Below are 27,637 nucleotides of genomic sequence, written 5' to 3' on the forward strand. Positions count from 1 at the left end.
CCTATTTATGTTTACCGCTGCTCAAGGTAGAGAGACTCCCAATCTCCAAGCACAACTCCTCCTGTAAGTGCTAGCCCAGCTAATGCACTGCATAGATGAGAACAAAGGACGTCCAATCGGCTGCACTCCAAACAATCCACTTTATTGAACCAAGATAAAACCAATACAGACAGTGGAAATACAGTGGGAGACTGGCAGGTAAATGCGTTTCACGCTAAAGGCAGCGCTTATTCATTACCCCCTGGACACGCTATTTACCTTAAGTTAATCCAGTCCATTGTTCTTAGTGGTGTTGTTGAGTTCAATTTAAAAAATATCAGGCATGCAGACTAATATCCCTATTGCAAGTAGGTAATGAGCATATAGTCTGCTATCATCTCGTACTACCCCAAATTCACTTCAGCACTGGAGAAGTCGCCAAAAAAAGATGAGCCCAAATAACTGGAGCTGGATATTGATGCGATTCAGGCTTCCTGGCACCCGATGCGCAGGCTTAGCTGTCTGCATGAAAGTGTATGTGCAAAGTACCCACAACCTCCCGATGGTTTGGTAGATTTCCAACCTTTTTTGGTGAATTGGCAAAGGGGCTTAAGCTGGAGAAGTGTTTTAGGAGGGCATGAACTCTAAGAAAGTGACTTCTGGGGCTTCCTACCTATACTACTGATTGTAACACCCTGTTTTCTAATATGGCAAATGTAACTGGTAAATTTTTTGCCATAATATTTTTAATGCCTGAAATGGAAATAGTGTTAGTAATTTGAACAAGAAGCCCTAAAGGTCACCTCATCACAGTTCCATGTACAAGCATTCCTGCATTCCACAGATGCAGTGAGCAGTGAGAAAATTTTGCCTCTACATATCTTTACATATAGCAGCCAGAGTGGCTAAAGAGGAGACCTAGTACAGGAATATATATATTTATATATATATATACAGTGGGGAAAATAATGATTTGATCCCCCTGCAGATTTTGCAGGTTTGCCTACTTACAAAGAAATGAAGGGTCTATAATTTTTATCATATCATTTAAAATACACCTATGATAAAAATGATAGACCCTGCATTTCTTTGTAAGTGGACACACTTACAAAATCTGCAGGGGATCAAATAATTATTTTCCCCATGGTACATAAATATATATATATATATATATATATATATATATATATACATATACAGTGGGTTTGATTTATTAAAACTAGAGAGTGCAAAATCTGGTGTAGCTGTGCCAGGTAGCCAATCAACTTCTAACTTCAGCTTGTTCAATTAAGTTTTGTCAAAATAACCTGGAAGCTGATTGGTTTCTGCGCAGAGCTGCGCCAGATACTGCACTATCCAATTTTAGTAACAACAAATAGTATTTCTTTAGTATTTTTGGCACACTGACCTCTAATTTCAGATGTTGAGCATCACAAAGGAATGTGAATATTACTCTTGTAAATGTTTTCTTTTATAATTAGAAAGGTGTTGTACACTTGTCAATAAGTGGAACATTCAGGGGACGGTGTACTTGACTGTGTGTGTTGTCACACAGTGTGATATTGGCAAACAAAAGCAAAACAGGGTGCACTCTCATCGTGCATTAATGTGGTAAACCACAAATTTATTTAATTAAAAAACATATAGATGTATACTCACAAATCAAAGAGAATAAATACAGAACAGATAAATCCGTAATGTCAGTCCAATGGAATGATATACCCTTGTTGTGATAAGCTAATGCGTTTCGGGAGACGGACTCCCTTCTTCTGAGCTTTTTTTTTTAATTAAATAAATGTGTGGTTTACCATGTTAATGCACGATGGGAGTGCGTCCTGTTTTGCTTTTGTTTACCAGTACCAAGATTTCCCGATCTTTGAAGGGCTGCACCTCAACGTTTGGCATTCATAGTTCCTTCTAGTTTGCATGAAGATTTGAGCTCTGGTTTCGTTTGTATGCACAGTGTGATATACCTGAGCATTTTGCATTCACTTTTAGTAAATAAGGGTGATTCGTGCTTGCTGCAACACTTGAGATTGATTAACCATCAAACTGAAACAATATGACAATGTTAGGAATAAACCCAAACAGACAATGTACGGGATTTAAAATGTTTAAGTATGTAATTGTTCCAAGTAAGAACCACAGTATGTCTAAAATCATAAATATTTATTTACAATCTCAATGTAAAATATGATAAAAATGATAATATGATAAAAAGATGTTCTGGAAAGTTCTCAAATATGTAAGAGTGTATGGATATACCTGCAGATGGAACATCAATCTTTTTAACATCACTTATTAGAATAGTGGAATAAACCGCAATACTCCAGAGAAAGGATTTGGGTGGTGGGTGTTCTCTCAGAAAGAACATCAAAACACTTGTTTAAAAAAACATTTTCCTTTATTTCATAAATCTATAAAACAAAGGTGTACATAATCCCTAACTTAAAAATACTTCTCACATAGTATAATAAATGTTACAGAAAATTAACTCTGTCAGATATATTTCTAAATAATGGTGTTTCTACCCCACATTTCCAATGTGGTGCCCATTAAATGGCGACATTATATTGGTGGATAACCTACAAGCAAGATTCCAACATGTTTCACCCAGATGGGTTTCTTCAGGGGAGGAGGGGGCTATATTTTCTGATTAGTTCTCAACAAACCTTAAAGTCAACCTGCTCATAGCAGCTGGAATTGGACTTGTAATAAAAATTTACCTGGCCACAGTGGTGTTAATGCTCAGAAAATTTGCTTGGTGGTTGCAGTCAAATTGATTGAAAATTCCTGAGAAAGCATGTCACCGTAAGCATCACATGAGAGTTTTGATTTTCACAATCCAAGTTTCCTGTGACTTCTCCTATGTCTTAACATCCATGCAAATGTAGCGTTGTCTGAGATTGTAAAGACTGTAAATAAAAAATTAGTATTTTAGACATATTACATGAAACAACAACACATTGACACCTCTAAAATTCTTTATATTGTATGCTTGGGTCTACCACTAAGGTGGAATGTGGTGTCTACATATCTACATATCATACAGTACAAAGAGATATAAATGATTGCTAATCAGCATTTGTTCAAAAGGGGTCAACAACTGGGATGATCTAAAAAAGTGCAACATTAAGTAACAACAATTGTAACTGAAGTAAAAACCATATGTAGACCACCTCAGGTTTCCCCTAACAAATATTATTATTTTCAATATATTACCCCAGTAAATTCCTATTGAGTAGATCCCAGGTTCATATATCTATTGTCATAGCAATAATTAGCAATGTGAAGGATTATCACCAAATATTTATATACTGAAGAATAAAATGAAATTAATTTATTAATACCATCGGTACATTATGATAAAGAAACAGCTTTTTTTTTTAATTCATTTTTAAAACCTAATTTTAAAAAACTGCTTGTCTTTTTATTTTGGTTATTAAGCCTATGTTCAGATCAAAACCAATCATTCTTATTGGAGTGACGGTACATGCTTGGATGGTCATGTTAAACATGGATTCACTGCGCAGCTTAAAAAAATCTATCGTTTAGTAAATCAGTCTCAAGTTTATTAAAGCATGCAAAAGCTTAGCACTCATTCCCATGGATGGAAGATCCTGTTTCCAAGTGTATCCAAGTAGACAAAAGAGATAAAATAATTTATACAAAGTTTTAATGTAATTGTAAAGTTAAATCATTTATTCTAATAATTACAATTTCTTAGGCTAAGAGATGTGTCATTAGAATGAGGTAAAAAAAAGTATTAGAATATTTCCATCATTAATATTTATTAACCTGTGCTATCAATGTAATTTAAAAAAATACATTAATAACTATGATAATATTTTTTCTATTACTTTAGGGCTTATTTATAAATGGGCAAAACCATTTTTCACGTCCTCTTACTAGTGAAAACTTATTCTGAAATGTAATTCTCTGTTTTGATTTCCTAGATTTAAATTTTGGCCTACACACCCTTTATATAACTAAGTGCTTATGATATTTCAGGAAATGTTTTCAGACTGCCCACTTTTACTTGGAGGATAGCACATCACCACGGGTCATTTCCAACCCTCCAGCTCCAGTGTTTCCTGTTTCAGGTGAGAGTTCTGATAGTGTACTACTGTTACTTGTATACTTATACACATGCAAAACTGTATATTGCTGTTTATTAATGTTCTAAATTTACATAAGCTGAGGGAGGGAGGGGATTTTGGTATACCATGGCCACGTGTACATCTTCCTATTTGATATGAATATAAATAAAATATTTGCAACAATTTAAAAAAAAGTAACCAAAGGATACCTTTGTATTTTGTGTCAGTTCTTACAAGCAGCATAACCTCCATATAGCAGATTCTTCAGAAGATATGACTGCTTATGAATGTATACAGTAAATATAAATAGCATATCAAACTAACCTTTGTAGTGGAATACCTGCATGAGATAAAATATGCCTGACATCCTACATTGTACACAAAAGTGGTAGATATATTCTAAAATAAGACCCCTTAAAATTTATAGTTACCAATTATTTACTGAACAGTGAGCTTGTATCTTACATTTGAACTGTATACTGTGATGCATGAATGACTTTAGACACATCTTGTAATGTCATAGATACCTTAACTCCTGTTGTTTCGGCCCAGTCAAAGAAAAAAGAAATCCACCTGGAAACTGTTGACTATTTTCGCATTATGGGGGAAATAATTCCTTCCTGACCCACAAGGCCTGTCACATCAATTTTCTGGATCAATATTTATCCATATAAGCATTTAACAGTTATCTCTGTGCATAACATTAAATTTAATACAATTATCCTTCTTTAGGCTCCACTATTGATTGTACCTGTAAAGAACCCCTCTTAGCAGAAGGTAACATGTTTTCTCTATGTAAAGCTGATATCACCTTTTCCTTTGTGGAGTCTTTAGAATGTAGAATAGCCATATCTTTTACTGCCTTAGGAGCAACTATATATATAACTATATTATAATAATGTGTTTTATCTTCTTTTTTTATACAGTATATGTTAAGATTTTGTTTGCTTTAACAGCTTCTACTGCCTTTCAGTTATTTAGCATTGCCATGTCTGATTACAGATGTTTCCCCAGAGCTATTAAATATTTTTTGTATAAAGAGCAGAATTGTGTCCAAGGTTTATGCGCATACCATTACATTTTCAGTGTTAATGTACTATTTAACCACTTAGCTACCGCCACTCGCAATGTACTACGGATGGGCAGCCACTAAAGGCAAGGCGACGTACCTGTACATTGCTGCCTACTTCCGCATTCTGCATGTGCACCCCTGAATCCGGCACCCGCTATGATTGTACACAGTGGGAGCCTATCAGCAGATTCTAGCCAATGATTCACAGCTGGAACCTGCTGATCAGCTGTGTACAATTACAGCCCAGAGCTCTGTACAAAAGGAATGATCTCTGTGTTTCTTATCCCTGCAAAACAGGGATGAATAACTTAGAAATCTAGTAGTAAAAAACAGCACACTTTACACACATTACACATAATTAGACACAAATGTAACCATTTGACCACCCTAGATGTTAACTGCTTCCCAGCCAGTGTCATTAGTACAGAGACAGTGTATAATATTATCACTGATCACTGTATTAATGTCATTGGTGATATCAGAGGCAGTTAGTTCCCCCCAGCATCAGTGTCAGATTGCCCGTCGCACTATCGCAGTCTCATTATAAGTCACTAATCACCGTCAGTAGTATAAAAAAAAAAAAAAAAAAAATTTCAGCATATATACCATAGTTTGTAGGTGCTATAACTTTCATGCAAACCAATAAATTTACACATATTGGGATTTGAGATAAAAATTAATAGAGAATTTGATTTTTTTTATTGGGTATGTTTTATACTAGATAATGAAAAAATTGTTTTATTTTCAATAATGTCAAGCTTTTTTATTTATATATAAAAAAGAAAAAAAACCAGCATGGAATAAATACCACTAAAAGAAAGTTTTATTTGTGTGAAAAAAAATTATATAAATTTTGTTTGGGTACAGTGTTGCATGACCATGCAATTACCTATTAAAGTAGTGCAGTGTGGTTTAGCAAAAAATGGCCTAGTCATGAAAGGGATAAAACCTTCTGGAGCTCAAGTGGTTAACTACCTGAATAACTGCTTTGCCAGTATTTACTGTATGTAAATACCTTTCTAAGTAATTATGTGTATTTGCATAACGTGTCATCAGCTTCAAAATATGTATATCTTACTATTTACTTTATAATGTATGTGTCTGTTTAAACTTTTTAAATGATGTAAATATGTTCACCAGCAAATAGTTGATATTTTGATTTGGAAGCATAGTTTATATATCAAGAAACAACTGTTAATATAGTATATAGCCTCTAATTTACATCAGTTCTAATGACAGAGGAGGAATAATACTTACTCTAAAGAAGTCAAAACTATGACAAGTCTAATGCTAAAATGGTGGATGTTGATTGGGAGTTGACTTTAGCAGCCTCAGACTTTAAAGGAATAGTGATTCAGATTTATCAGATTCAGATATATCAGATTTACTAATAAAACTATAATATTTTAACACAAAAGCTGTGTAAAGAAAGCAAGATTAGAGTACTGTCTGCATGACATGGGATAGTAAAACATGTATAGTTAATTGTAAAGTGAAGCGCCGTATATAAAACTTTCTTTAAGGGATCATAAATAGGGGCATCAGTTTAGTATTTTTGCGTTTTGAAAACGCTAAAAAAAAAAAAAAAATTGTGTCAATATTTATACTGCAAGTGCCTGGGTGTATGCACATAATCGCTCACTAGAGGAACAGCACCATATGATGATAAGGGTGTCCTATGCAGCATTTTCTTTGCTGATAACTCCATAAACGCTGATAATCCAAGTCAATGAGAATGCTCAATAAACACTTAGAAAACACACACACAAGGAGTTTGTTCTCTGCAATATTGTTATCTGCAATTTTCTCAACCCCCTGCTTTACTTGACCCAGGCTTTGCTCTGTTTTTACGAAAAGTTCAAAAATGCTTAAAGATACACATTAAACCTTCTTAAAGCTATATAGGCATCAAACTTAACACACATTTTTAGTGTATAACACACAGTGTACTTAAACTGCTACGCATGATGTTGGCCTTCGGAAATCTACAGATAGATTGTGGCCAAGAGGGCCCAAGAACTGACTGCAGGTGCCCCATCACACCCGTGCCTTTAGTTTAGGCTTTCTGGTAAAGTGGAAGGGTTCACAATCTTTATCTATTTACAAGTTCTGTACTAAGATACCAGGGTTACATTTCATCTTTCCTTACTTTGGTTCTCTGGGTCTCTAACATACTACTGTTGGGTAGTATCTTCTCTTGTCTTACCTCACAACTGAAGCCATCTATTCCTTGGGGGACTCAGAAGGCATACATAGCCTGCTTTCTCATAGCATGTACGGTATTTTAACTGGTTTCCAGTTCCGAGACACAACTGGTCACTCTCAGAAATCCCTTCTCTTTGAATCTTATGGGTGTATGCTCAACTGGAATAACTTGATGATCACAAATGAAGACTGCTGCAAAACCCAGATTGTAACTTAGCTTTCTCATCTACTATAAGTTATTCAACAAAGTTTTCAGAAATGTCTGACAAATGCTGTTACAGTATATCCCAAGATGTACCTTAGAATCCTCGTACTCACATGGTGGCTCGATGTTGTTCCCAGGCTGGTAGGGACGTTTGTTGGGAAAGAACCCTTTAGGCTGCTGGAGGATTTGGAGTCCACTCCAAATCAGTGAACCATTTGAGACCTGTAAACTGCCTCTTTTTTTGTTTATTCCCTGAATACATATAGCAATTCCCTTCAAGACATGTCCTCCAATAATTTTCAAGCCAGATATTGTGCCTAAAGCCCTGTGCCTTTTCAGAGCTAAAATAAACTAACCACTACCTCTTGCACCTGCATTCTCTTTTGAGAGGGACACTGAATGGTCAAAAATGCAAAGGGTTATACTTTACTATAGATACCCGGTATAACTGGCAGATGCAGTATTTAGTCATGACTATTGCTACTTAGTAATAGGTGTTTTAGCAAAGACATATACTATATTTATTATTAGAAATAGTATCCATGCAGCTGTTTTCATGTGATAAGAGAAGTGTGTTCAAAAGGCAGGTGTATGTGACTTAACCAGTCTGTCGTTTATTTTGTTTCTTTTTTATTAGCAAGTACGACTAGTGTCAAAGACATATTGGCTAAAATAGCATCTAATTTATACCTGAGGCTTTCATTAAATCAGAGCAGAAGTACTGTTCAATTGGCACCTGGGGTCACTTCAGCTGTCAAAGTCCTATATGCGGTATTTTGACAGCTGGCAGCATCTGTCACCACCATCACTAAATCCAGCTGTTTGGTAAATCATTGCTTAAGAATATTATAATGTAAAGAGCAATAAGCAGAAATAATATAATTCAGTCCAAAGTATGACAAAGAAATGCTAGAACTGTATTGAATACTGACCCCCCCCCCCTGTTGTACAATTTGTTCTTTAGGATAATTTAATTTATATTGGTCTTTGGACTAGACATGTGCTCGAAAAAAAAATCATTATTTTCCTCTCCTGACATACTTGGTTGTCGGATATTCAAGTTGCAATCATACCATTTTAGACATGGCTGGTCCTATACTCTATACCGAGTTTGCACCTCTATCACGTCTACACACATACTTCTACTGCAAAACAACAAATTTGATGTTTCCGTATTCTCCATACACATACACAGTAAAATACACAGCCTGTAGTCCAAAATACATAGAACAATACAGGCAGAGTCATAATGAAGTGTCATGCCCTAGTCTAGACCAGTGGTTCTCAACCTGTGGAACCTCAGGATCCACATTTGTTCTTGGTCATTAAGTTGCGACCCAGTATAATTTAATTTCTGAAGCATTATAATTTATTCCACAAAACAACGTGCAGTATTCTACAATGTACATACTTTTACATAATAAAACACTTTTTTTAAACTTTAAATATATTTTTATTTATATTATTTTAAGTATACATAAAATAACAAATATCCACCAATACCCCCTAACGTTGAGCAATGTCCCCTCTACCTTACACTAATAGCACATTAAGCTGAGCACTGCCTCCTCTACCTCTCACTCTCTCGAAGACATGCTAAGTTAACCCCTTGCCCTCCAGAGGATTTACCCCCCTTCCTGACCAGGCCATTTTTTTCGATCCAGAATTACTGCATTACTTTAACTGATGTGGTCATGCAACACTGCATCCAAATGAAATGTATTGAAATACATTAATAAAATAAATTTTTCCCACAAATGGAACTTTCTTTCGGTGGTATTTGATCGCCTCTGCGGGGTTTTTTTGCGCTATAAACAAATAAAGACTGACAATTTTGAGAAAAAAACTATATTTTTGACTTTTTGTTATTAAACATGTCCAGTAAAAAAATTTTAAAAATTAATCATTTCATCATAAATTTAGGCCAAAATGTATTCTGCCACATGTCTTTGCTAAAATAAAATCCCAATATGTATAAATTAATTGGTTTACATGAAAGTTAAAGCATCTACAAATGGCGGTATATATACTGGAATTTTTTATTTTTTATACTAGTAATGGCGGCGATCAGCGACTTATAGTGGGACTTTGGGACTGCAGCAGGCATTCTGACTCTGGGGGGGAACTAGCTAACTGTCACTGCATCCCCAAAGACACTAATACAGTGATCAGTGCTAATATAAAGCATTGACACTGTACTAATGACACTGGGCAGGAAGGGGTTAACATCTGGAGCGATCAAAGGGTTAACTGTGTGCTGTGTGCTCTTTTACTGTGTGCTGTGTGTGTGCTTTACTGTGTAAGCACATTGCTTTCTATTGCTCTACTATGCAGAGCAATGCAAAGCAGTGTGTTCGAGCTGACAGGGGAGAGATCTGTATTGTTTACATACAGACCTCTCCCCCGTCAGTGATACTCGGCGATCACTGGGTGTTGGCGGGGAATCACTGACCGGGACCAGGTGATCGACAGCTGAAGCCGTCAATGGCAGCGCCCCCTACCCGTAAATGCAAAATCATGTATTTATATGTAATTTTGTGCAGCCCTGCCGCCCTGTAGCAGTATTTCTGCTGTAGGTTGGGGGGAAACCAGTTAAGAGTAATAATGTCTTCAGTGGCTTTTTAAAAAAAATAAAGTTTGTGCAATATTTGTGTGAGGGTTTCACCCTCCTACCCCCCCCCCCCCCATTTCATGCACTCCTTCAATCCCCCCTTCCATGCCCTGCTTTAGCCCACCCTTTCATGCCCCCTTCCTTTTCCCTTTTATGCTCTTTCCTTATCCCCCTTTCTCACCCACCTTGACTGCTTTTCATGCCCTCCCCTTTCATGGTTTACATCAGTCCTCCCCTTTCATGCACACTTTCAGTCCCCCCTCCCATCACCATCGCTTTCCTGTTTTCTTTCATCCTTTCAAAATGCGCTCTCCATCACATATCCGCAGGCCAGGAAAAGTACCTAGCGGAGTAATTTCCTGGCATCCAGTGGTGTTTTTCTTCCCTCCTGCATGGCTGGCTGGCTGGAAAGAAGTGTAGTTATATGTCACCTCCTCCCAGTGCTTCCGCGAAGGAAGGAGGAATGTGCGCGAGGGCTGTGGGACCACTTTGTAAGTGCATCATGTGTACCACCTTAATAGGACCAGCTGGTTGCAATAATACAAATATTGTATTATCGTAGTTGCGGTCCAGCCGTCTTAACATTTTAGTCACCAGTTACACCACTGCGATTTAAAATCACACGATTTGTGTGCAATTTCAGCATGATTTCAGGTGTGATTTCTGAAGACTTTATTGCTACTTGTGAAGATTTTCAGCGATTTCTTGCAATTTGCAGTGCGATTTCCTTTATATTCTATGTATGTGGAATCGCAACAAAACTGCAGAAAACTAGTGCAAGAACTACTTGCCCCGTGGCCCAGTCTGCCTCTGGTCGTGACTCATTTTTGAGTCGCGACCCATTACTTGAGAAACATGGCCCTAGACACACTTAAACACTTACACCCTTTTCTGCAAATTCCAGCCCTTGTGATTATTTTATTAGAAACTAATCCTAAAATGCCTTATTGGAGGCAGTATGCTGTCTGCTTTATATGCAGAACTAATTTTCAGCTGTACAGACTGACTACCGAACAAGGAAAAGCAAATGACTCCTCTCAACATCCTCATAATTATCCATCTCAACTTTAACCTTCATTTATTTTGGTGTATTATTCAAACATTTCCAGAAGTGGCTAGAAGAAGGAAATATTTTTACAGTCTAACCTTTGAGGTTTGGTGCTATTTTAAAAAAAAAAGACAGAAAAGGTTGAATGCAAAGTTTACTGTATATATAACTATACTTTAATACAACCTATACAATAATAGACATGTACAACCCTATAAAAATGTACCCCAATGAAACATTGAGGTTGACTTACTAAAACTGGAGAGTGCAAAATCTGGTACAGCTCTGAAAAAAGCCAATCAGCTTTCAGGTTTGATATCTTATATTAGTGCTGCACATAAGATATCACTATGTATGTATGTGGAAACACATGTAAGTGTCAGCAGCACTAGTGTATGCAGGAGGTTGTTTTTTTGTGCTGGAGTTTCAATTGTATACAGCTTTTAGGTTTATTTTCCAAAGCGTATTTGTCAAACCTATTTTTCAAAATAAGGTAGGAAAAGGTCCAATTGAAAGCTTACTGTATATACAAGTATACTTTAATACAACCTATACAATAATGAAACATTGGAGTTGATTTACTAGAGCGTGCAAAATCTCATACTGATTTTCAAAGAGACCAATTGGCTTTCAGGTTTTTTGTCAAAGCTATTGAACAAGCTGAAGTTAGAAGCTGATTGGTTACCATGCACAGCTACACCAGATTTTCCGCTCTCCAATTTTAGTAAATCAACCACATTGACTCCCAAACCTGTGTCACACTTCCAGACACACATCACTCACACCCTATACCAGTATCATACTAAAATGCTCCTTAATTTAGATTTGTATCACAAAACCTACAGAAATAAGCATAGCCAGGGCACTCTGTCTACACTTACGCTGGCCATATATGGATCGAAATTCAGCCGGTTCAGCAGGGACTGGCCATTTCTGTTTACGAGAAGTCTATCTTAAATGATGGACTTCTCATCAACAAGCTCGTTGGAAAATTTTGCTTCTGCGACCAATCAACTGCAGCTTTAATCAGTATAGTCTGGCAGTGGAGGAGTCCCGCTGTCAGAATACAATGGCACAACAAGGAGGATTCTTGCATCCACCTTGAACCAGTGGATGGGGGAATCATTTCAGTTTTTGCTGAACAAAAAAAAAACAAACTATGCCATGTCTGGCCAGCTTACATCTTTCAGGCTATGTACTATACTTGTCAGAGTACATCAACTGCGGAATCAGTCATAGTGCTAAATATTATTAGTATTTTATAATCTAAGCTGGGCATCATCTTGTAAAGCTGGGCATACAATAGTAGAATTTAATTCAAAATTTTTTGTTGTAAGAATGTTGTTAGACCGTTTGTTAATTTTTTTTCTAAGCGCTAATGGGGTCAAATCCATGTACGTTTTCATCACAGTGATGAGAAAATTTGAAGGAACAGGATAGAAATTTTTTTCTCTTATGTATGAATTTCTAACAGTGTGTGTAGTTTTCATTTGGTAAAGTCCATTCATTCCAAAACTGAAGGGTAAAAGCAAACTAAATCTTAAACTGCTTTCTTGAACGTTCGAATGTTCTGAGAATTTTCATACAAATTTTCCTGAAAAAACTTTGTACAATTTTTATTTGAAATTCTACTGGTGTATACCCAGCTTTAGAAACATCCAGCACATACAGTATGAGCAAGGTAAAGCAGGTTAGGTGAAGCAACATCATAAAACTTGAAAGTTCACATGGTCTTACATATAACTTGACAGCAGACAGCAGCAACTATAAAAAGGCTTAAAAACCAGCAAACGATCACTCACAAGGAAATCTATCCTTCAATTTAGGTCCACTTTACTAAGGTAGGTTGACTGAGATGCCAGGGGTCATCCAGAGTGTAATCAGGTTGGCCAGGCTTGATGGCCTCACTCACTGTGCGTGGTCCTCCTCCAAGCTGCTGATTGCATTGACATGTGAGGCACTAGAAGCACCAGAATCAGGCTGATGTCTGATCAGAGTATATTGGGGTGCAAGGGATATGAGCCATTAGTTGTTTGTACACCAAGGCAACTAATGACATCCCTAACTATGCAGACATTGTGGCAATCAAGTGCTTTATATTCAATCACAGTATCATATCCACCCACCCACATTTAAATGGACATAATTAAAAGGAATATGTCTCCATTATATCAGTCTGGCTGGGTTAAATCAAACCTTCACATACAGATTTGGCACATTCACCAAATTCCCAGATGAGACAATCATCACTCAGGGACCAACCTTGTCTCCTGGTTACATAAACATCAAGCCTACTAATGTGTAACAACTAGACAGGCACTGTCACTAAATTAAAGCACAACCCTCCAGGGGAAACAAAATCATACCAGGTGGACAGGAAAATGTGTATTAAATTGACACTATATGGTGTGACAGACATAGACAGAGAAACCTCATAATAAAACATCAAAGTCCATCTCATGGATGTCCATCTCCATTCAAACTTCCTGGGGATAGGGTCCCAAGAATATTATTTCACATCCAAATCCTTCCTCAAAGTTCTTGTTTAAAACCACCTGGTCTAAGGATAAATTCAAGTGATGAATTCCCTTGACCGTTATACTTCTAGGGCTGAACTGTGATAAGTTTCAGAGTGCTATGCGGGTTGGCTGGTAGGATTTTAGATGCAATATCATGTATAGGTTTAATTATCCTAATGCAAAACCTTTGCTTAGTCTTTCAAACATATATTTTGCCACAAAGGCAGTTGATCAAAAAAATTCCACTTTTGCAGATAATGAAAGATTAATTTCAAAGGATCAGGACCCGTTCCAATTAGAAAAGGTCCTGATTTTTTCAACATACCACATAATTTGATTTTATTTAGCTAAGCCCCAGATCTATCTACATGATATTTAAGTTTTTTCATCCATTGTGCGGTGATCAGTGATCTAAGGTCTACAATCTTTGCCATTTGGGAATTAATTGTTTTATATATATCAGTGATGCTGAAGCATCCTATATACATTAAATGGTCCCAATGGGAACCAAGCAGTGTAAATATTGAGGCAAAATAGTTTCCCTCATCAGATGCTGTTTTAACTGCACAAGATCTTTTCTATTTTCATTAAGAGCTCTAAAAGTACTTGTCCTGAGCCTTCTATGAGGGTAACCTTCTACCCTAATTTGGAGGGAATTAGTATGCGGAATCACTCTAATGGTTGCTGTAGGATGATGGCTTTTGACATTGAGGAGTGTGTTAGCTGTTGTAGGTTTGTGATAAGGCTGCATCTTTTCTTTTTTTTTTATTTAGAAGTATGCAACAGTTACAATGAAACAACATGGAGAGTTATTAGCCTGAATCATAACAATAGTGGTTTAACCAAAAAGCAAATACAAAACCTGCCATATAAATAAAAACACTGTACATTGCCCCCCACTGGATAACTACAGAAGCACCATTAAATTGCCAGAGCGTAGGGAATTCTACTGCGATACTAATTCCACTGGAACTGCGTATATTAGATTTTCTGACGTTCTGGGAAGAATAGGAGAGGAGAAAAGAAAGGGACAGGAATAGTATAGGAGAAAAAAAAAGGGGGGGGGGAGAACTAGCTAGCACATATTGCCCATGGCTCAGGTGGAAATTGCATATATTAAACATATTGGAGGTAATCCTCTGAGAACAAGGTCCCAATAAAACCATCTGGACTTCCGATTTTTCTCTGATATCAGAAGTCAAATTCTCCATCTGTTCGATGTCATTCACCCTGGCGAACCATTGAGTCACAGTCTGGGCCTGTTGCTTCCACAGAGCCCATCGCACGCACGTGCAGCATTGAGAAGATGCTTAAGGAGAAATTCATGATAGCATAGAGATATGTCCGTAAATTTGTGTATGAGTTGGAGCACTGGTTGCCAGAAGGACTGAAGTTTGGGGCAATCCCAAAAAATTTGAAGAATAGTGCCCGGATGTTATTCACAATGCCAACACCAGTCTGAATGGTTGGGAAATGTTTGGCCAGGACGGATGGGGTTCTGTACCATTGGGTATTGAGTTTATATGAAGACTCTTGGTATTTGCTGCAAAGGGAAGACTTATGCGCAAATAGAAGAATGCGGTCCTTCTGGGATATAGTAAAACTCATCTGTAAGTCCCATTCCCATTTCGCTAAGAAAGGGGGATCGGCAGACGCATGGAGATCCGATAGTATTTTATAGCAGGTCAACAGGGTGCCACGTGTCAGGCCATCTTGTAGGCACAGTTCTTTGAAGGAGAGAAGCCACCTAGGAAAGAGCTCCAGCCTAGGCAAAGAACCTAAAAAATGGGAGAGTTGAAGGGCTCTCCAATAGTCTAAAGTTATGGGCGTCTGTCCACCAAATAGCGACTGAACGGGAATCCATGTGGGAGGACAAAGGAAATGAGAGGTACGAAGTAGACCTTTCAAGGTCTGTCTTAAAAAGTTTGGGTCTGCGAGGCCCAGGGAAAAGCCTGGGTGGCCAATAACTGGTGTCATCGGCGAAGGAAAGCCGGATATGGAAGATAGACTAAAACATCTGTCCATCTCTGCTAGTGCAGGGCTAATGACCCGTTGTGAGGCTAAACAGGCAGTGTGCAACTTGCACACCCAGGGTAACCCTGCTAGTGCAGCTTGGGCAATCTCCCTCTCCAGTTCCACCCATAGTTTCATATCCCCATGTCTGCACATAAGTCTGCATCTTGATACAACCCTCCTGTATGCCAAATTTTCATCAAGTTTCAAAAAAGCAATCTATTAAGTGTCAGCAGAGTATGTAAGTCAGACATTTCTCTGATTCATATTCAGCTCAGACAAAAAAAAAGATGTCCAACTGATTTTGTGCCCCCCTCCACACCATCAGCACATTATTGATAGATCTCTGCCATAGGGCCTCATGTTCCCCAAACTCATGCCTGTCATTCATCTCCAGTTGCTCCCACCATCCAAGGTGAAGGTAGGCATCAGACAGGGTGTATGCTGCTCTAATGGATATACCACAGACCTGGTGAAAAACCTTTTCTGAGAAAACAAAGAAATTTTGACCCAAAATCAGTTTTAGCATATCCAGTATAAACTGATGAAACTCATCAATCTGCCGGCTATATTATCCTAACAGGTAAGTTAATGATTCTAGTTGTTGGTGGGGTATTGAAGTATTCCAAGTCAATTCCCAGCAGCAAACAGCCCTTCTCCACTGTAACCCCATCCAATCTCCTCAGCACATAACCAGTATCCAGTACAAAGGAGAAGATGTGATGCATAAGGGGTTTAAACTGTTAGTTTAGCTGTATGAATCATTACATACAGTAGGTAATAAGTATATATTGCAGGTGCTTGTCAGATTAGTTCTTTGACTGATTTTACTTTTTTTTATGAATGCATCTGTGCAACTTAGTACAAGACAAGTTTCTAAACTATGACCTCCCCATGTAAGAAGTTTATGCTAGTGTCACATGAATCAAGTTATCACAATAAGGCCTTGTTCACATGGCCATGAAAAACGCATTTCCAATCGTTTTTTATTTACGGATCTAAATGCAGCTGCATTGTTTTCAATAAAGGCATTTAGAAAGGTGCTTAAAAAAGGACTGTGTCCAGATCCATAACAAAAATCCAAAATTCTGCATCTCGGGACAAACATATACATATATGCCAGATGCAGGTATTGCAAAAAAAACCCAGTACAACTGATCATTACGCAGTACTTTTTGTGCTAGAAAAAAACATGCATAATGAGGTCAATAACTTTTTTTATGCCCATGTGAATGTAGCCTAAAAGTATATCTAAACTCAAAAACTCTGAACGTTTAGTGAACTTGTCTTTTAATATTTTCCCCCTAAGAGTGCAGAGTACTGCATTAAATACTTACCTTCCTTCCATGTCAAAAAACAACAAACAAAAATTCCCAGCTCACTTACCAGCCAGTCTGCAACTAACCAAATTTACCCTATCTAACAGTTTACGTTAAACCATAGGGTTTAGTTTGCACACATTTTCAAATATTTACGCAAGCTGGAGAGGCCACTTCCTGGCACCCCAGTATATCTGCAGTCCTATCTTTATAAATTTTCAGAGTCTCTTTAAAGGTATAGGAATGCATTGTATACCCAGCAATAGCACAGAGGCAACAAAGGTATCCAGTGCATCCCCTCACCAATTCACGAACAGTAGAAACAAATGGCAACCACCACAATCTATAACTGGCCTTTGCAGCAAGGAGCACATGAAAGGGCGATGCGTGTAAAAAAACCCACAAATTCCCAGCTCACTTACCAGCCAGCCTGCAATCTTAACTTTAAATATGTATGTTGTAGCAGGTGTCCAATCACTGAACTAGTGGGTCAGGTCCAGGGACGGACTGACAACTCATGGGGCCCCTGGGCAATAGGGGATCATGGGGCCCCTGTGTCCTTGCCCAAACTCAAAAAAGCCAATAAAAAAGGTACCAGGGGCATCTCATGGGGCTCCCTACTGACCCCAGGCCCTCGGGCAGCGCCCGAGTTTCCAAATGGTCAGTCCGCCACTGGTCAGGTCAGACAAACTTTTAAATATAAATATCTGGGTCAGCCTTCTAAAATTGTCCTAGTTCCTGAGAGAATAGACCTCATGGCTAGATTTACTCTTTTATTTGTCCCGGAGGAGAAATCCAGCATTTTATAGGAAGAGGTGAGGGAAAACCCTGCAATATGGACAGTTGTCCTTCTGACTCTTTAAAATGGGAATTCTGTTTATTTTTGAGGGATTGCCTATTACATCTCCAGGACAGGCAATGAAGGGAAATCTTCCTAATGTGACTAAGACAGCAAAATATAACCTGATATGGGTATTAAACCTTCACTTCTCTATTTTAAACCAAAGCATGTTTTGGCTGCACAAACACTAAAGAAAATGTGCTTATGGCCAAATGTATTGAAATGTAAAGTTGGCACAAGAGACTTCTCTCTAATTGAAGGAGTATCAATTCTGTCCATCACATGCATATGCAAATATGATTGACAGCCAGGAGCCCAGAAATGCAGTTTTTGCAAACATTAGCACGGCATGATAAAGTTCTCATTTTAGCATATCACAGATGTCGAGAACGCAAAGTGCATTTTATTCTGTCAACACTACTAGTACAGCGAACTCTACTCTAAAGTTCCACAAACTATAGCCAAAGCATTTTTTCTGAAGAAGGGTTGGAAACCCTTTTTATTGCTGTCTCTATTGGGAGATGTTGTTTCTTTTTGTTCTGGTGTCCCACTGAGACAAATAGTGAAGGGCATTCTAAAATGTACTATTTGTCATTGTAACAAGAGTAGAGGGAAAATCTGTTGGTGGGATTTTACTCTAATATGGGGAAGTTTTCTGTTACTTTCTGTTCTGTCTTTGGGACAAAAAGTGGTTTGAGCTGTTCTCAATGGGGACACAGGCAGCAATGAAAACCATAACATGGAAACCAGGTAGAGGAATGCTGCATCTCTGTATGGAGAACTAGATGTGAAAGCTTTTGAATAGGGAGCTCTATAATGCACAAGGGAGAGCGCAACGTTGTTGTCCAGTCCAGAAAAGTTTACTAGTCATAATGTTGTTACTTTGTTGTTTAAAAATCCTTAGGGGCTGATTTACTAAACCAAAGAGTGCAAAATCTGGTGCAGCTCTGCAAAGAAACTAATCAGCTTCCATTTTTTTTCTGTTAAAGCTTAATTGAACAAGCTGAAGTTAGAAGCTGATTGGCTACCATGCACAGCTGCACCAGATTTAGCACTTTCCAGTTTTAGTAAATCATCTCTTGTGTGCTTTTTGGTTCTGAGGGGACTTCACCATGACCTAAGAGTATTAGAATAAGGAGGAACTGGAAACAGGACTGGCATTGTGCAGTTAAAGTTTTATAAAAAGTGTTAAGCCTCCTCTGGTTGCCTTTTGGAACCCTGAAACCTGTTGTATTTTTAATAGAACTATATGACTAATAAACGTCATTTGAACTGCATAACAACTTGGTGCATTCTTTCCCATCGAAGCAAAAATCCAAAATTTCTATGTACTCTAAGCAAACATTTACAACTTTGTTAGTTGGAGGGAGAGCTACACTATAATTTTGGGTGTTTTGCTATTAAAGCAATGTAAATTTTAGTGTATGTTTACTTTTACAATCCCCTCCACTGTCCACTTTTTATTTACGTTGCTGGCAAAATTTGGTGACAGCCTCACCAAAAATCTTCCCACAATCAGAGATTCCAGAGAAACATTGAAGCTGGTGGAGGAGAATGCTGGAGGAATATAGGATGGCTGCTTAACGTAATATTAGCTATTCTTTGTTTTACTGTGAATGTTTTATTACCACTTTACTACCATGCCATAGCCAAATGAGGGCTACAGCGCAGTAGTCCAGTTCCAGTGACCCAATGGTAGGCACCCAGCTCTGTCTGTGATCACTGTGTCTTTTGGACATCGCTGATCACATGACATGGTATAAGGCCAATCACAGCGGCCTTTTGCCATGTGATCAGCTGTATCCAATTACAGCTGACCACTATGTAAATACACTTGTCACAGCGTGAGGAAAGTAGTGCCGGTAATCGGCAACTGTCAAAGCAGACATCTGTACTGATAATCAGGGCACTGATTATAAGTGCCTGATTATCATTGCAGTCCCAAAAGTGCCCAACAGTGCTGCCCATCAGGCCCCTAACAGTGCTGCTCATCAGTTCCCAACAGTGCTTCCATTCTGTGCCCATCAGTGCTGCCGGTCAGAGCCCTTTAGTACTACCTTTTAGTGCCATTCAGTGCAACCTATCAGTGCCCATCGTTGCTACCTCTCAGTGCCCATCAGTTCCGCATATCAGTGCAGCATCATCAATGCCTCCTCATCAATGCCAGCAAGTGCCACCTCTTCAGTGCAGCCTATCAGTGCCCATCAATGCTGCCTATCAGTGCTGCCTCATCTGTGCCCATTAGTGCTGCCTTTCAGTGCCCCTCAGTGCTGCCTATCAGTTCAGCCTCATCAACGCACATCAGTGAAGGAGAAAAATTACCTGTTTGCAAAATTTTACAAAAGAAAACTTTTTTTTTCAAAATGTTTGCTATTTTTTTCATATATAGTGCGAAAAATAAAATGCCCAGTGATGATTAAATACCACCAAAAGAAAGCTCTATTTGTGTGAAAAAAATGATAAACGTTTCAAATGGGTATAGTGTTGCATGACCGCGCAATTATCATTCAAAGTGCGACAGTGCTGAAAGGTTAAAACTGGCCCAGGCAGGAAGTGGGTTAAAGTGCCCGGTAGGCAAGTGGTTAATAATGTTCTAGACACAAAATATCTTCAGAATAGCTTTCTTCCTGCTAAATGTGCTAATATTCACTGTGAATTTGCTGTGGCTTTCTTAACATTTGTACAGAACTTTTATTTACCTAATTGGTTATATACAGTCTTTTTTTCTCAAAACTATATATTAAAATGTATTTTTTTCATTGCATAAAGCTTGCTGTGCAAGTGTGATTTTGAAACTACCTGAAATATATTTATTAGGCATAGCCTATTGGGTAATATTTATTTATTTATTTGATTGCACAGCTGGTTTACTGAGTGAATACTCCAGCGCTTTCATTTAGGTGTTATTGCTTGTTACTGTATTTGAAACTAATTATAAAACACACACCTGCTGCCAGATGCTGTCTTTTAAGTGTGAAAGTGGAATTGCACGTATGTGGGGTTTTTATAATTTTTTTTCATTTAGGTTTACAAGATAATTCAATTTTAGTATGCATTTCAACTGATCTATGAAACAGAACAGATGGGCACTAATATCATATCAACAAATTCTTGTTATCTTAAGACTAAGTTATTAGGTGGTCTAAATGGTGAACATCTGTTGATATAAATAACAGCTCTGCATCAATGCGTTAATTTGTCTTTGTAAAAGAAAACACTTCCTATTATAATATCCACACTGTGAAACAATATTCCATCCAGCGATTTTCTGAATTTTTTCTAATTTTTTATATCAGAGACATGCACAAAAGTATTCTTCATTGCTACTAGGCACAGTACATACACATAAGAGATCAATAAACCATTCACATAATTAATTACTGACCTATTATCATTTGGATTGCCAAAGGTCTGCAAATGAGAGAATCTAAAGCCTGGCTAATAAAAACAGTTTTGAAAAAAGCATTGGTTGCAACGATTGGGATTTTATGAGGTTGATTTACTGAAAGTGAATGGGCTGTTCACTTTGCGAGAGAAAGTTCTATTTGCTTTTAATAAATCAGCCCTATTCCTCATACATACTGCCATTTATCTGAACCGATTACAAAACACTGAGTTCATTTACCAGTCAGGTGGGGTTTTTTTTCCTGGTACTGAACTGCAACTGGGTGCATTCTATCTGTGCCAATGTTCCTATTAGTGTTTGCAGCAACTTTTATTCAACCAGGTGTGTCAGAGGGGCTGACGTTGTTCACAGAGTCAAGGTACAAGAACAGAGAACCCAATCTACCAAGTGGATCCTGGGGAAAGGGGGGAGGGTAGCAATACACTTGCCAGCTCTGGAGTGACATTAACCGCTTTTCTGCTGTCCTATAGCAAAAATACTGCTAGAGGGCGGCAGGGCAGCGCAAAATCATATATATGATACATATATACGTGATTTTGCGTTTCCAGGTAGGGGGCGCACTCTACCCGCGCTGCCTTTGGCGGCCTCGGCTGTCAATCACTAGGTCCCTGCCAGTGATTCCCTGCTGTCACCCGGCGATCACCGAGTATCACTAAAAGGGGAGAGACCTATATGTAAACAATACAGATCTCTCCCCTGTCAGCTCCTGCACATTGCTTTGTATGGCTCTGCATTGCAGAGCCATACAAAGTAATGTGCTTACACAGTGAAACAGACATACAGCACACAATAAAACAGCACACAGTTAACCCTTTGATCGCCCAAGATGTTAACACCTTCCTGCTCAGTGCCATTAGTACAATGTCAGTGCTTTTTATTAGCACTGATGACTGTATTAGTGTCACTGGGGATGCAGTGACAGTTAATTAGTCCCCCCCCCCCAGTGTCAAAATGCCTGCCGCAGTCCCGCAGTCCCTCTATATGTTGCTGATTTCCAGCATTACTAGTATAAAAAATATAATTCCAGTATATATACTGCCATTTGTAGACGCTATAACTTTCACGTAAACCAATTAATTTACATGTTTTGGGATTTTTATTAGGAAAAACATGTAGCAGAATACATTTTGGCCTAAATTTATGACGAAATTTGATTTTTAAATTGTTTTTTACTGTATGTTTAATAGCAAAAAGTAAAAAATATTGTTTTTTTCTCAAAATTGTCAGTCTTTTTTTGTTTATGATGCAAAAAATGAAAAATGCACAGGTGATCAATACCACCGAAAGAAATCCCCATTTGTGGGGAAAAAAGGACGTACATTTCTTTTGGGTGCAGCGTTGCATGACCGCGCAATTGTCAGTTAAAGTAACGCAGTGCCGTATTGCAAAAAATGGCCTGGTCAGGAAGGGGGGTAAATCCTCTGGAGGGCAATTGCTTAATGTTAAAAAGCAGCTTTGAACAAGTTATGTTGCAGCAACTTCTATATAATTCTGTGTGTCTCTTTTTTGAATGGACAGTGCAGATTGTGTAGATTTTAGGAATTAAAATGTGAGGGCACATCCTTGAGAGTTCTGCCTTCTGTTAAAGTGGTTCTAAAGTGTAACAATTTTTTTACCCTAATGATATCCCTGCAATAAAATGGAATGTTCGTCAGAAAATTATGTCCTGATAGATTACTTCATGCTGGCCCCTTTTACAGGTATAGCCATGTAAAACATATTGCCTATACTTTTTAACCCCTTCCCACTACCGCCTCCTGGCCCTTTTGGAGGTTTGAAATGCTGGGAGGCAGAGCATTCCGATCATGTGACTGCTGTGATTGACAGTCACATGATTGGTAGCTTTCCAGTACCCGCCAGTAACTGTGTTGGGTGCGCCGACGGCATGTGCTCTCAGCACAGAAAGATGTTTACATAGGGCCAAATATACGCGGACTCTCAACGCCAACGCCCACCTGCCGAGAAGCCGCCATATACACTTATGGTGGACTGGAAGAGGTTGAAATCCAGTAAGGCACTGTCTCACCCTACCCTGCACAGCCTCGGTTGTCCTGTATTCTCTGCACTGTGCTGATAATGAGTGAGCCATTACAAGCCAATCTGCTGACATACTCAAGATTTACTGCTGTTGAGGAGCAACAGGAATGACACAGACTGTGTCGAAGAAGGACAGGTTAAGGATAGAGAAAAGAAGAGGAGAGGTGACAGGACAAAGTCTCTTCTTTCTACCTCAGCATAGGCATCAGCAACTGTGAACCTTATTTAAATTTGATATTTCCACGCTATGTTAAAATTTTACTGTGTGTACATTGTCTATACAAAACAAGATTTCTAGATGTGCTGCTGTGTAGAAAGGTAAAACCTCAAAATACCTTAACACATGTATCTTAAAGCAGAGTTCCACTCACTCTGTATAAAAATAAAAGTCAGCAGCTACAAAAACTGTAGCTGCTGACTTTTAAAAAAACAGCCACTCACCTGTCCCATGATCCCACGTTGCCCCGCCACAGCCCATTTCACCGGCCGTCCTGTATTCTAGGCTCTGACATCCTCAGTGTGGGAACCCGGCTGTGACAGCTTGTGGCTTCACAGCCGGGTGCCCACTGCGCATGCGTGAGTAGCGCTGCACTTCCTGAATGGCCCCGTCATCTTCTGGGACCTGTCATGTGTCCCACAAGACTTCGGGGAGGGAGGGTAGGAGGACAACTTCCGTTTCCGATATCCTAGGCGATCGGCAGCGTAAGTGGAAGTGGAAGCGGGTACCTGTCAAATTCGGGTACCCGTCCCCCCCCCCCACTACCCAAAGGTGCCAATCCTTAATGGGGAGCGGAGGACCATTCTTTAAAGCGGAACTTCCCCTTTTGGGTGGAACTCTGCTTTAACAGTGCTGCTCTTAATATATATAAACATACAACTACTAATCACGTGCTCTGCAATTCAATAAAGTGAACTAAGTGCAGTCCATGAATGAATATATGCAATCCATAAACAAATATATAAAGAAAGAAAGTGCAGTCCTATAATAAAAGTGCAACTGTGCAATAGCTTTTGATTGGTGTTGAGATCGTCCCGGTCTCCCCTCCTTTGTTTCCCCACTCACCAAAACTGGTGTGGACTCTCGATTAGTAAGAGTCAGAAGAGCTTGGCTAAGATAGCTTTCAGATGTGGGTTCCAATCGCCACCATTTCTCCAGTATTCCACCAAATTCCCGGTGATGATATGTAAAAGAATCACAAAGCATATATAGCGTAATTCTTTATTTGATTCTGACTTTATCAAAGGAACCTTCTAAGCATTACTTTCCAGCCATCCTCCACAGCAGATATAATCATTTCAATTTGCCATAAAAACTTTTTAATTGGAACTGCAGTTCCTGTTATTTTTCAAAACCGTCAGAAAAAAAAAGCTGTGAACCTTGGTACTGTCAGCTACTGCAAACTTCCCCTCTATCTGAGCCTAGACATACAATCAAGGCTAGAAATGAACACATTTTAATTGCGGAAAATGACATGTAGGGAATTACCTACAAAAACTGGAGAGTGCAAAATTTGGTGCAAATCTGCATTGAAACCGATCAGTTTCCAGGTTTTATTGCCAATGCCTAATTGAACAAGCTGAAGTTATAAGCTGATGGCTACCATGCACAGCTGCAGTAGATTCTGAGTGCACAAGTTTTAGTAAATCTACCCCATAGTTTTTGAGACAAAGGGATGGTGGTGAGCTTCTCAACAAGAAAGTGACTGCTTTGGGTTTCAACAAAATGGCAGCCATCTTCAAGAAGAAACAGAACGTTCTGGAGGCAATTTACAGCACACAGTGATTTTGGTAGCATAATTATTAATGTAGAATCTATGTTGCTTGCTACAGAACATAATTTTTTTAATCAAGTTGTTATGGGTAAAATTACGCTTAAAGGTAAAACACTCACCACTAATTTATCTGTTATATCTGCTGATTGATGCTGGCATTTATTTCTATCTAACTCTTATATCAGATAACGTTGGAGCAATACCTTTAAAGCAATTTCCCAAACATGTTCGTGATCTGCATTCAACGAATGGATTTGCAGAAGAATTTGAGGTAGGTTTTCCTGTGCTATTGTAGGACTAAAAGCATATTTTAGCTCAGTGCAGTGAGAAACATATGCAGTTTTATGGTTTCAGGGTGGAACTTTCCAAGGTAAGAGGCAAGGTTAGTACATACTTTTTCTTATATATGTACAACATTTTTCGAGCATACAGTACCAGTGTATTAATGTGTTTTTAATCATCTTCTGGCTGCTGACTAGTGTAATGATCCTTCCCTCAGTGAGGCCACATACTCTCCATAGCTGCCAATGCTGTAGAGATGAAAGGATGTGACTGCAACAGTGCACCCCTTACCTTCTTGTCTCCCCAGCAACACACAAAACCCTAAGTATTATTTTCCCAGAATGCAAGGTGTTCTGTGAATAGAGGGGAGCATTCCTCTCATTCATCTGCCTCACCTTCATTCACAGAATGTCTTGCATTCTGGGAAAATAATACTAGCAGTGAATGACCAAAGGGACAGGAGGAGGATGCCAAGCAGTTCAGCTCTTCAAGCTGGAAGATCACAGCTCTGGAAAGTATCTGGCATCTAACCAGTAGCCATCAGAACTTGGGATTTGCTTCATTAGAGGTATTATGTTAGGCCTGTGCTGTATGCCTCGAAACCTTTTTCTGGACTTTTTCAGTACAAACAGTATAGGTGAAGTCAAGCATGCATGGGTCACGCTATAACAACCCGATGTCATATTATCATACTTTTATGCAGATTTTTTTTATATGTATTGTATTGGTCGTATATACATACACATTTTCTTTTTTCAATTTTTATTACATAACCATAATCTTTATTTTATGTGGGAATAAGATAATTCACTTAAAATCATTGACATTTGTTAACTTTTCATGAATTTTATTTGAAAGCGGCCATACACTAAAGTGATGTCTTTTGAGTATGACATTTATATATAAAATGATTCAGGCTGAAACATACCATATAAATGCCTGGAAAATAGAGGCTGTTAACCGAGAAAAGTTCATGTTCACTTTGCAAAGTAAATGTCAGTAAATAGGGAGAAGCTGTGTCCACTTTGAATACCCAATCATGCTAGAAAAAAATCCTCTCACAAATGATTGGTTATTCAAAGTTAACACAGCTTCACCTTTTTTCACTAACAATCACTTTGCAAAGTGAACATCTACTTAGCTAGGTGAACAGCCTCCTCTCCCCAGAGTATCACTGGGGCTTTTCAACAGCCATTCAAAAAGCACAGCACAGTATTATATATCCACTTGATCAGATTTGGCTGACTGAATTCATATTAGTGAGAGGTTATCTATGTCTGGTTACTACGGGCCACTTTTATATGAAAATTGTCCTTTATCTTAATGATTAAACCCATAAGTCAGTCAGGTCATTCCCAAAACAACCAGTACCTGTGTATGGTCCCTGCTTATTCTCTCCAGAAATTTGGCATTAATTCTAACCATTAATTCTAACCAGTTATGTTTCATTTGAAGTTTTGTTAATCATTCCTCTTTATGTTTGCATTGTAAAATTTATGTTATTTTTTTCATTCATTCCCTCATTAGACTCTTAAAGCATTTTATCAGGTAAGAGAAATTCAATGCAATATCTTGGAATAGAACATTATCTCCAACTGCTGCAGTTTGTTAGAGCACTTAGAAAATGATTGCTGTCGGATCACATTTAAATGTGGAAATGTACCACAATTAAAGGCCATACTCGACACTGGGCTGAAAGGGAAGTACTGTCATGTTCTGTAGGCTCTATAGCGGCCATGATATGGATTCCTAGTAAGTTTTGCCCCTCTATTTTATGTCTCATGCTGTCTTATTCATTAGCCACATGGGACAGACATCGGACAAGGAAGAAACTCTGCTCACCTCACATGCCACTATCTCCCCTGCTAAATAACCCAGAGTTTACTCAAGCACTTTCCCCACACCTCTTCTGTAAAGGCTTGTTGGGCATAGAAGGCTTTATTGGAACATAAATTGCATTCTTTAGAATTTTACATAACTATACTGCAACTACCTTCTCTGAATTGTTCTGATTATCTTTTATCTGTTGAATAAACATAAAGGGATTAACCATCCCTTATCTTTGACATTCTTTGAGAGCTCTTGTAAAAATTGAAACCTAGTGAAAGACTGTATTTCAATAGTATTCGGCCACTTAATTGATTGAGATCATAAGCTCTCCTATACGGAACACTGGAAAAGAGATCTCAGTATCTCCTGGGAATTATCAGAGTGGCAAGATTTAGCCA

At 38.4% G+C, this 27,637-nt stretch overlaps 1 protein-coding gene across 10 annotated transcripts in view; it reads left to right on the forward strand.

Moving 5' to 3' along the window:
• Positions 1–27,637, forward strand: part of PTPRZ1 (protein tyrosine phosphatase receptor type Z1) — a 299,955-nt gene that overhangs the window by 234,676 nt on the left and 37,642 nt on the right. For 3 of the 10 annotated variants that reach the window (XM_089672124.1, XM_089672117.1, XM_089672118.1), the window contains 4 exons: positions 3,991–4,082; positions 4,812–4,856; positions 25,313–25,398; positions 26,937–26,957. In XM_089672124.1, the coding sequence (XP_089528250.1) occupies positions 3,991–4,082; positions 4,812–4,856; positions 25,313–25,398; positions 26,937–26,957 (244 nt within the window). The remainder of the gene's footprint in view (positions 1–3,990; positions 4,083–4,811; positions 4,857–25,312; positions 25,399–26,936; positions 26,958–27,637) is intronic. The other 7 variants (XM_089672125.1, XM_089672121.1, XM_089672122.1 and 4 more) reach the window with 3 other exon arrangements.

The sequence above is a fragment of the Staurois parvus genome, unplaced genomic scaffold (assembly GCF_062004578.1).
Source record: "Staurois parvus isolate SC_StPar_1 unplaced genomic scaffold, SC_StPar_1.0 ptg000120l, whole genome shotgun sequence".
NCBI classification, from domain to species: domain Eukaryota; kingdom Metazoa; phylum Chordata; class Amphibia; order Anura; family Ranidae; genus Staurois; species Staurois parvus.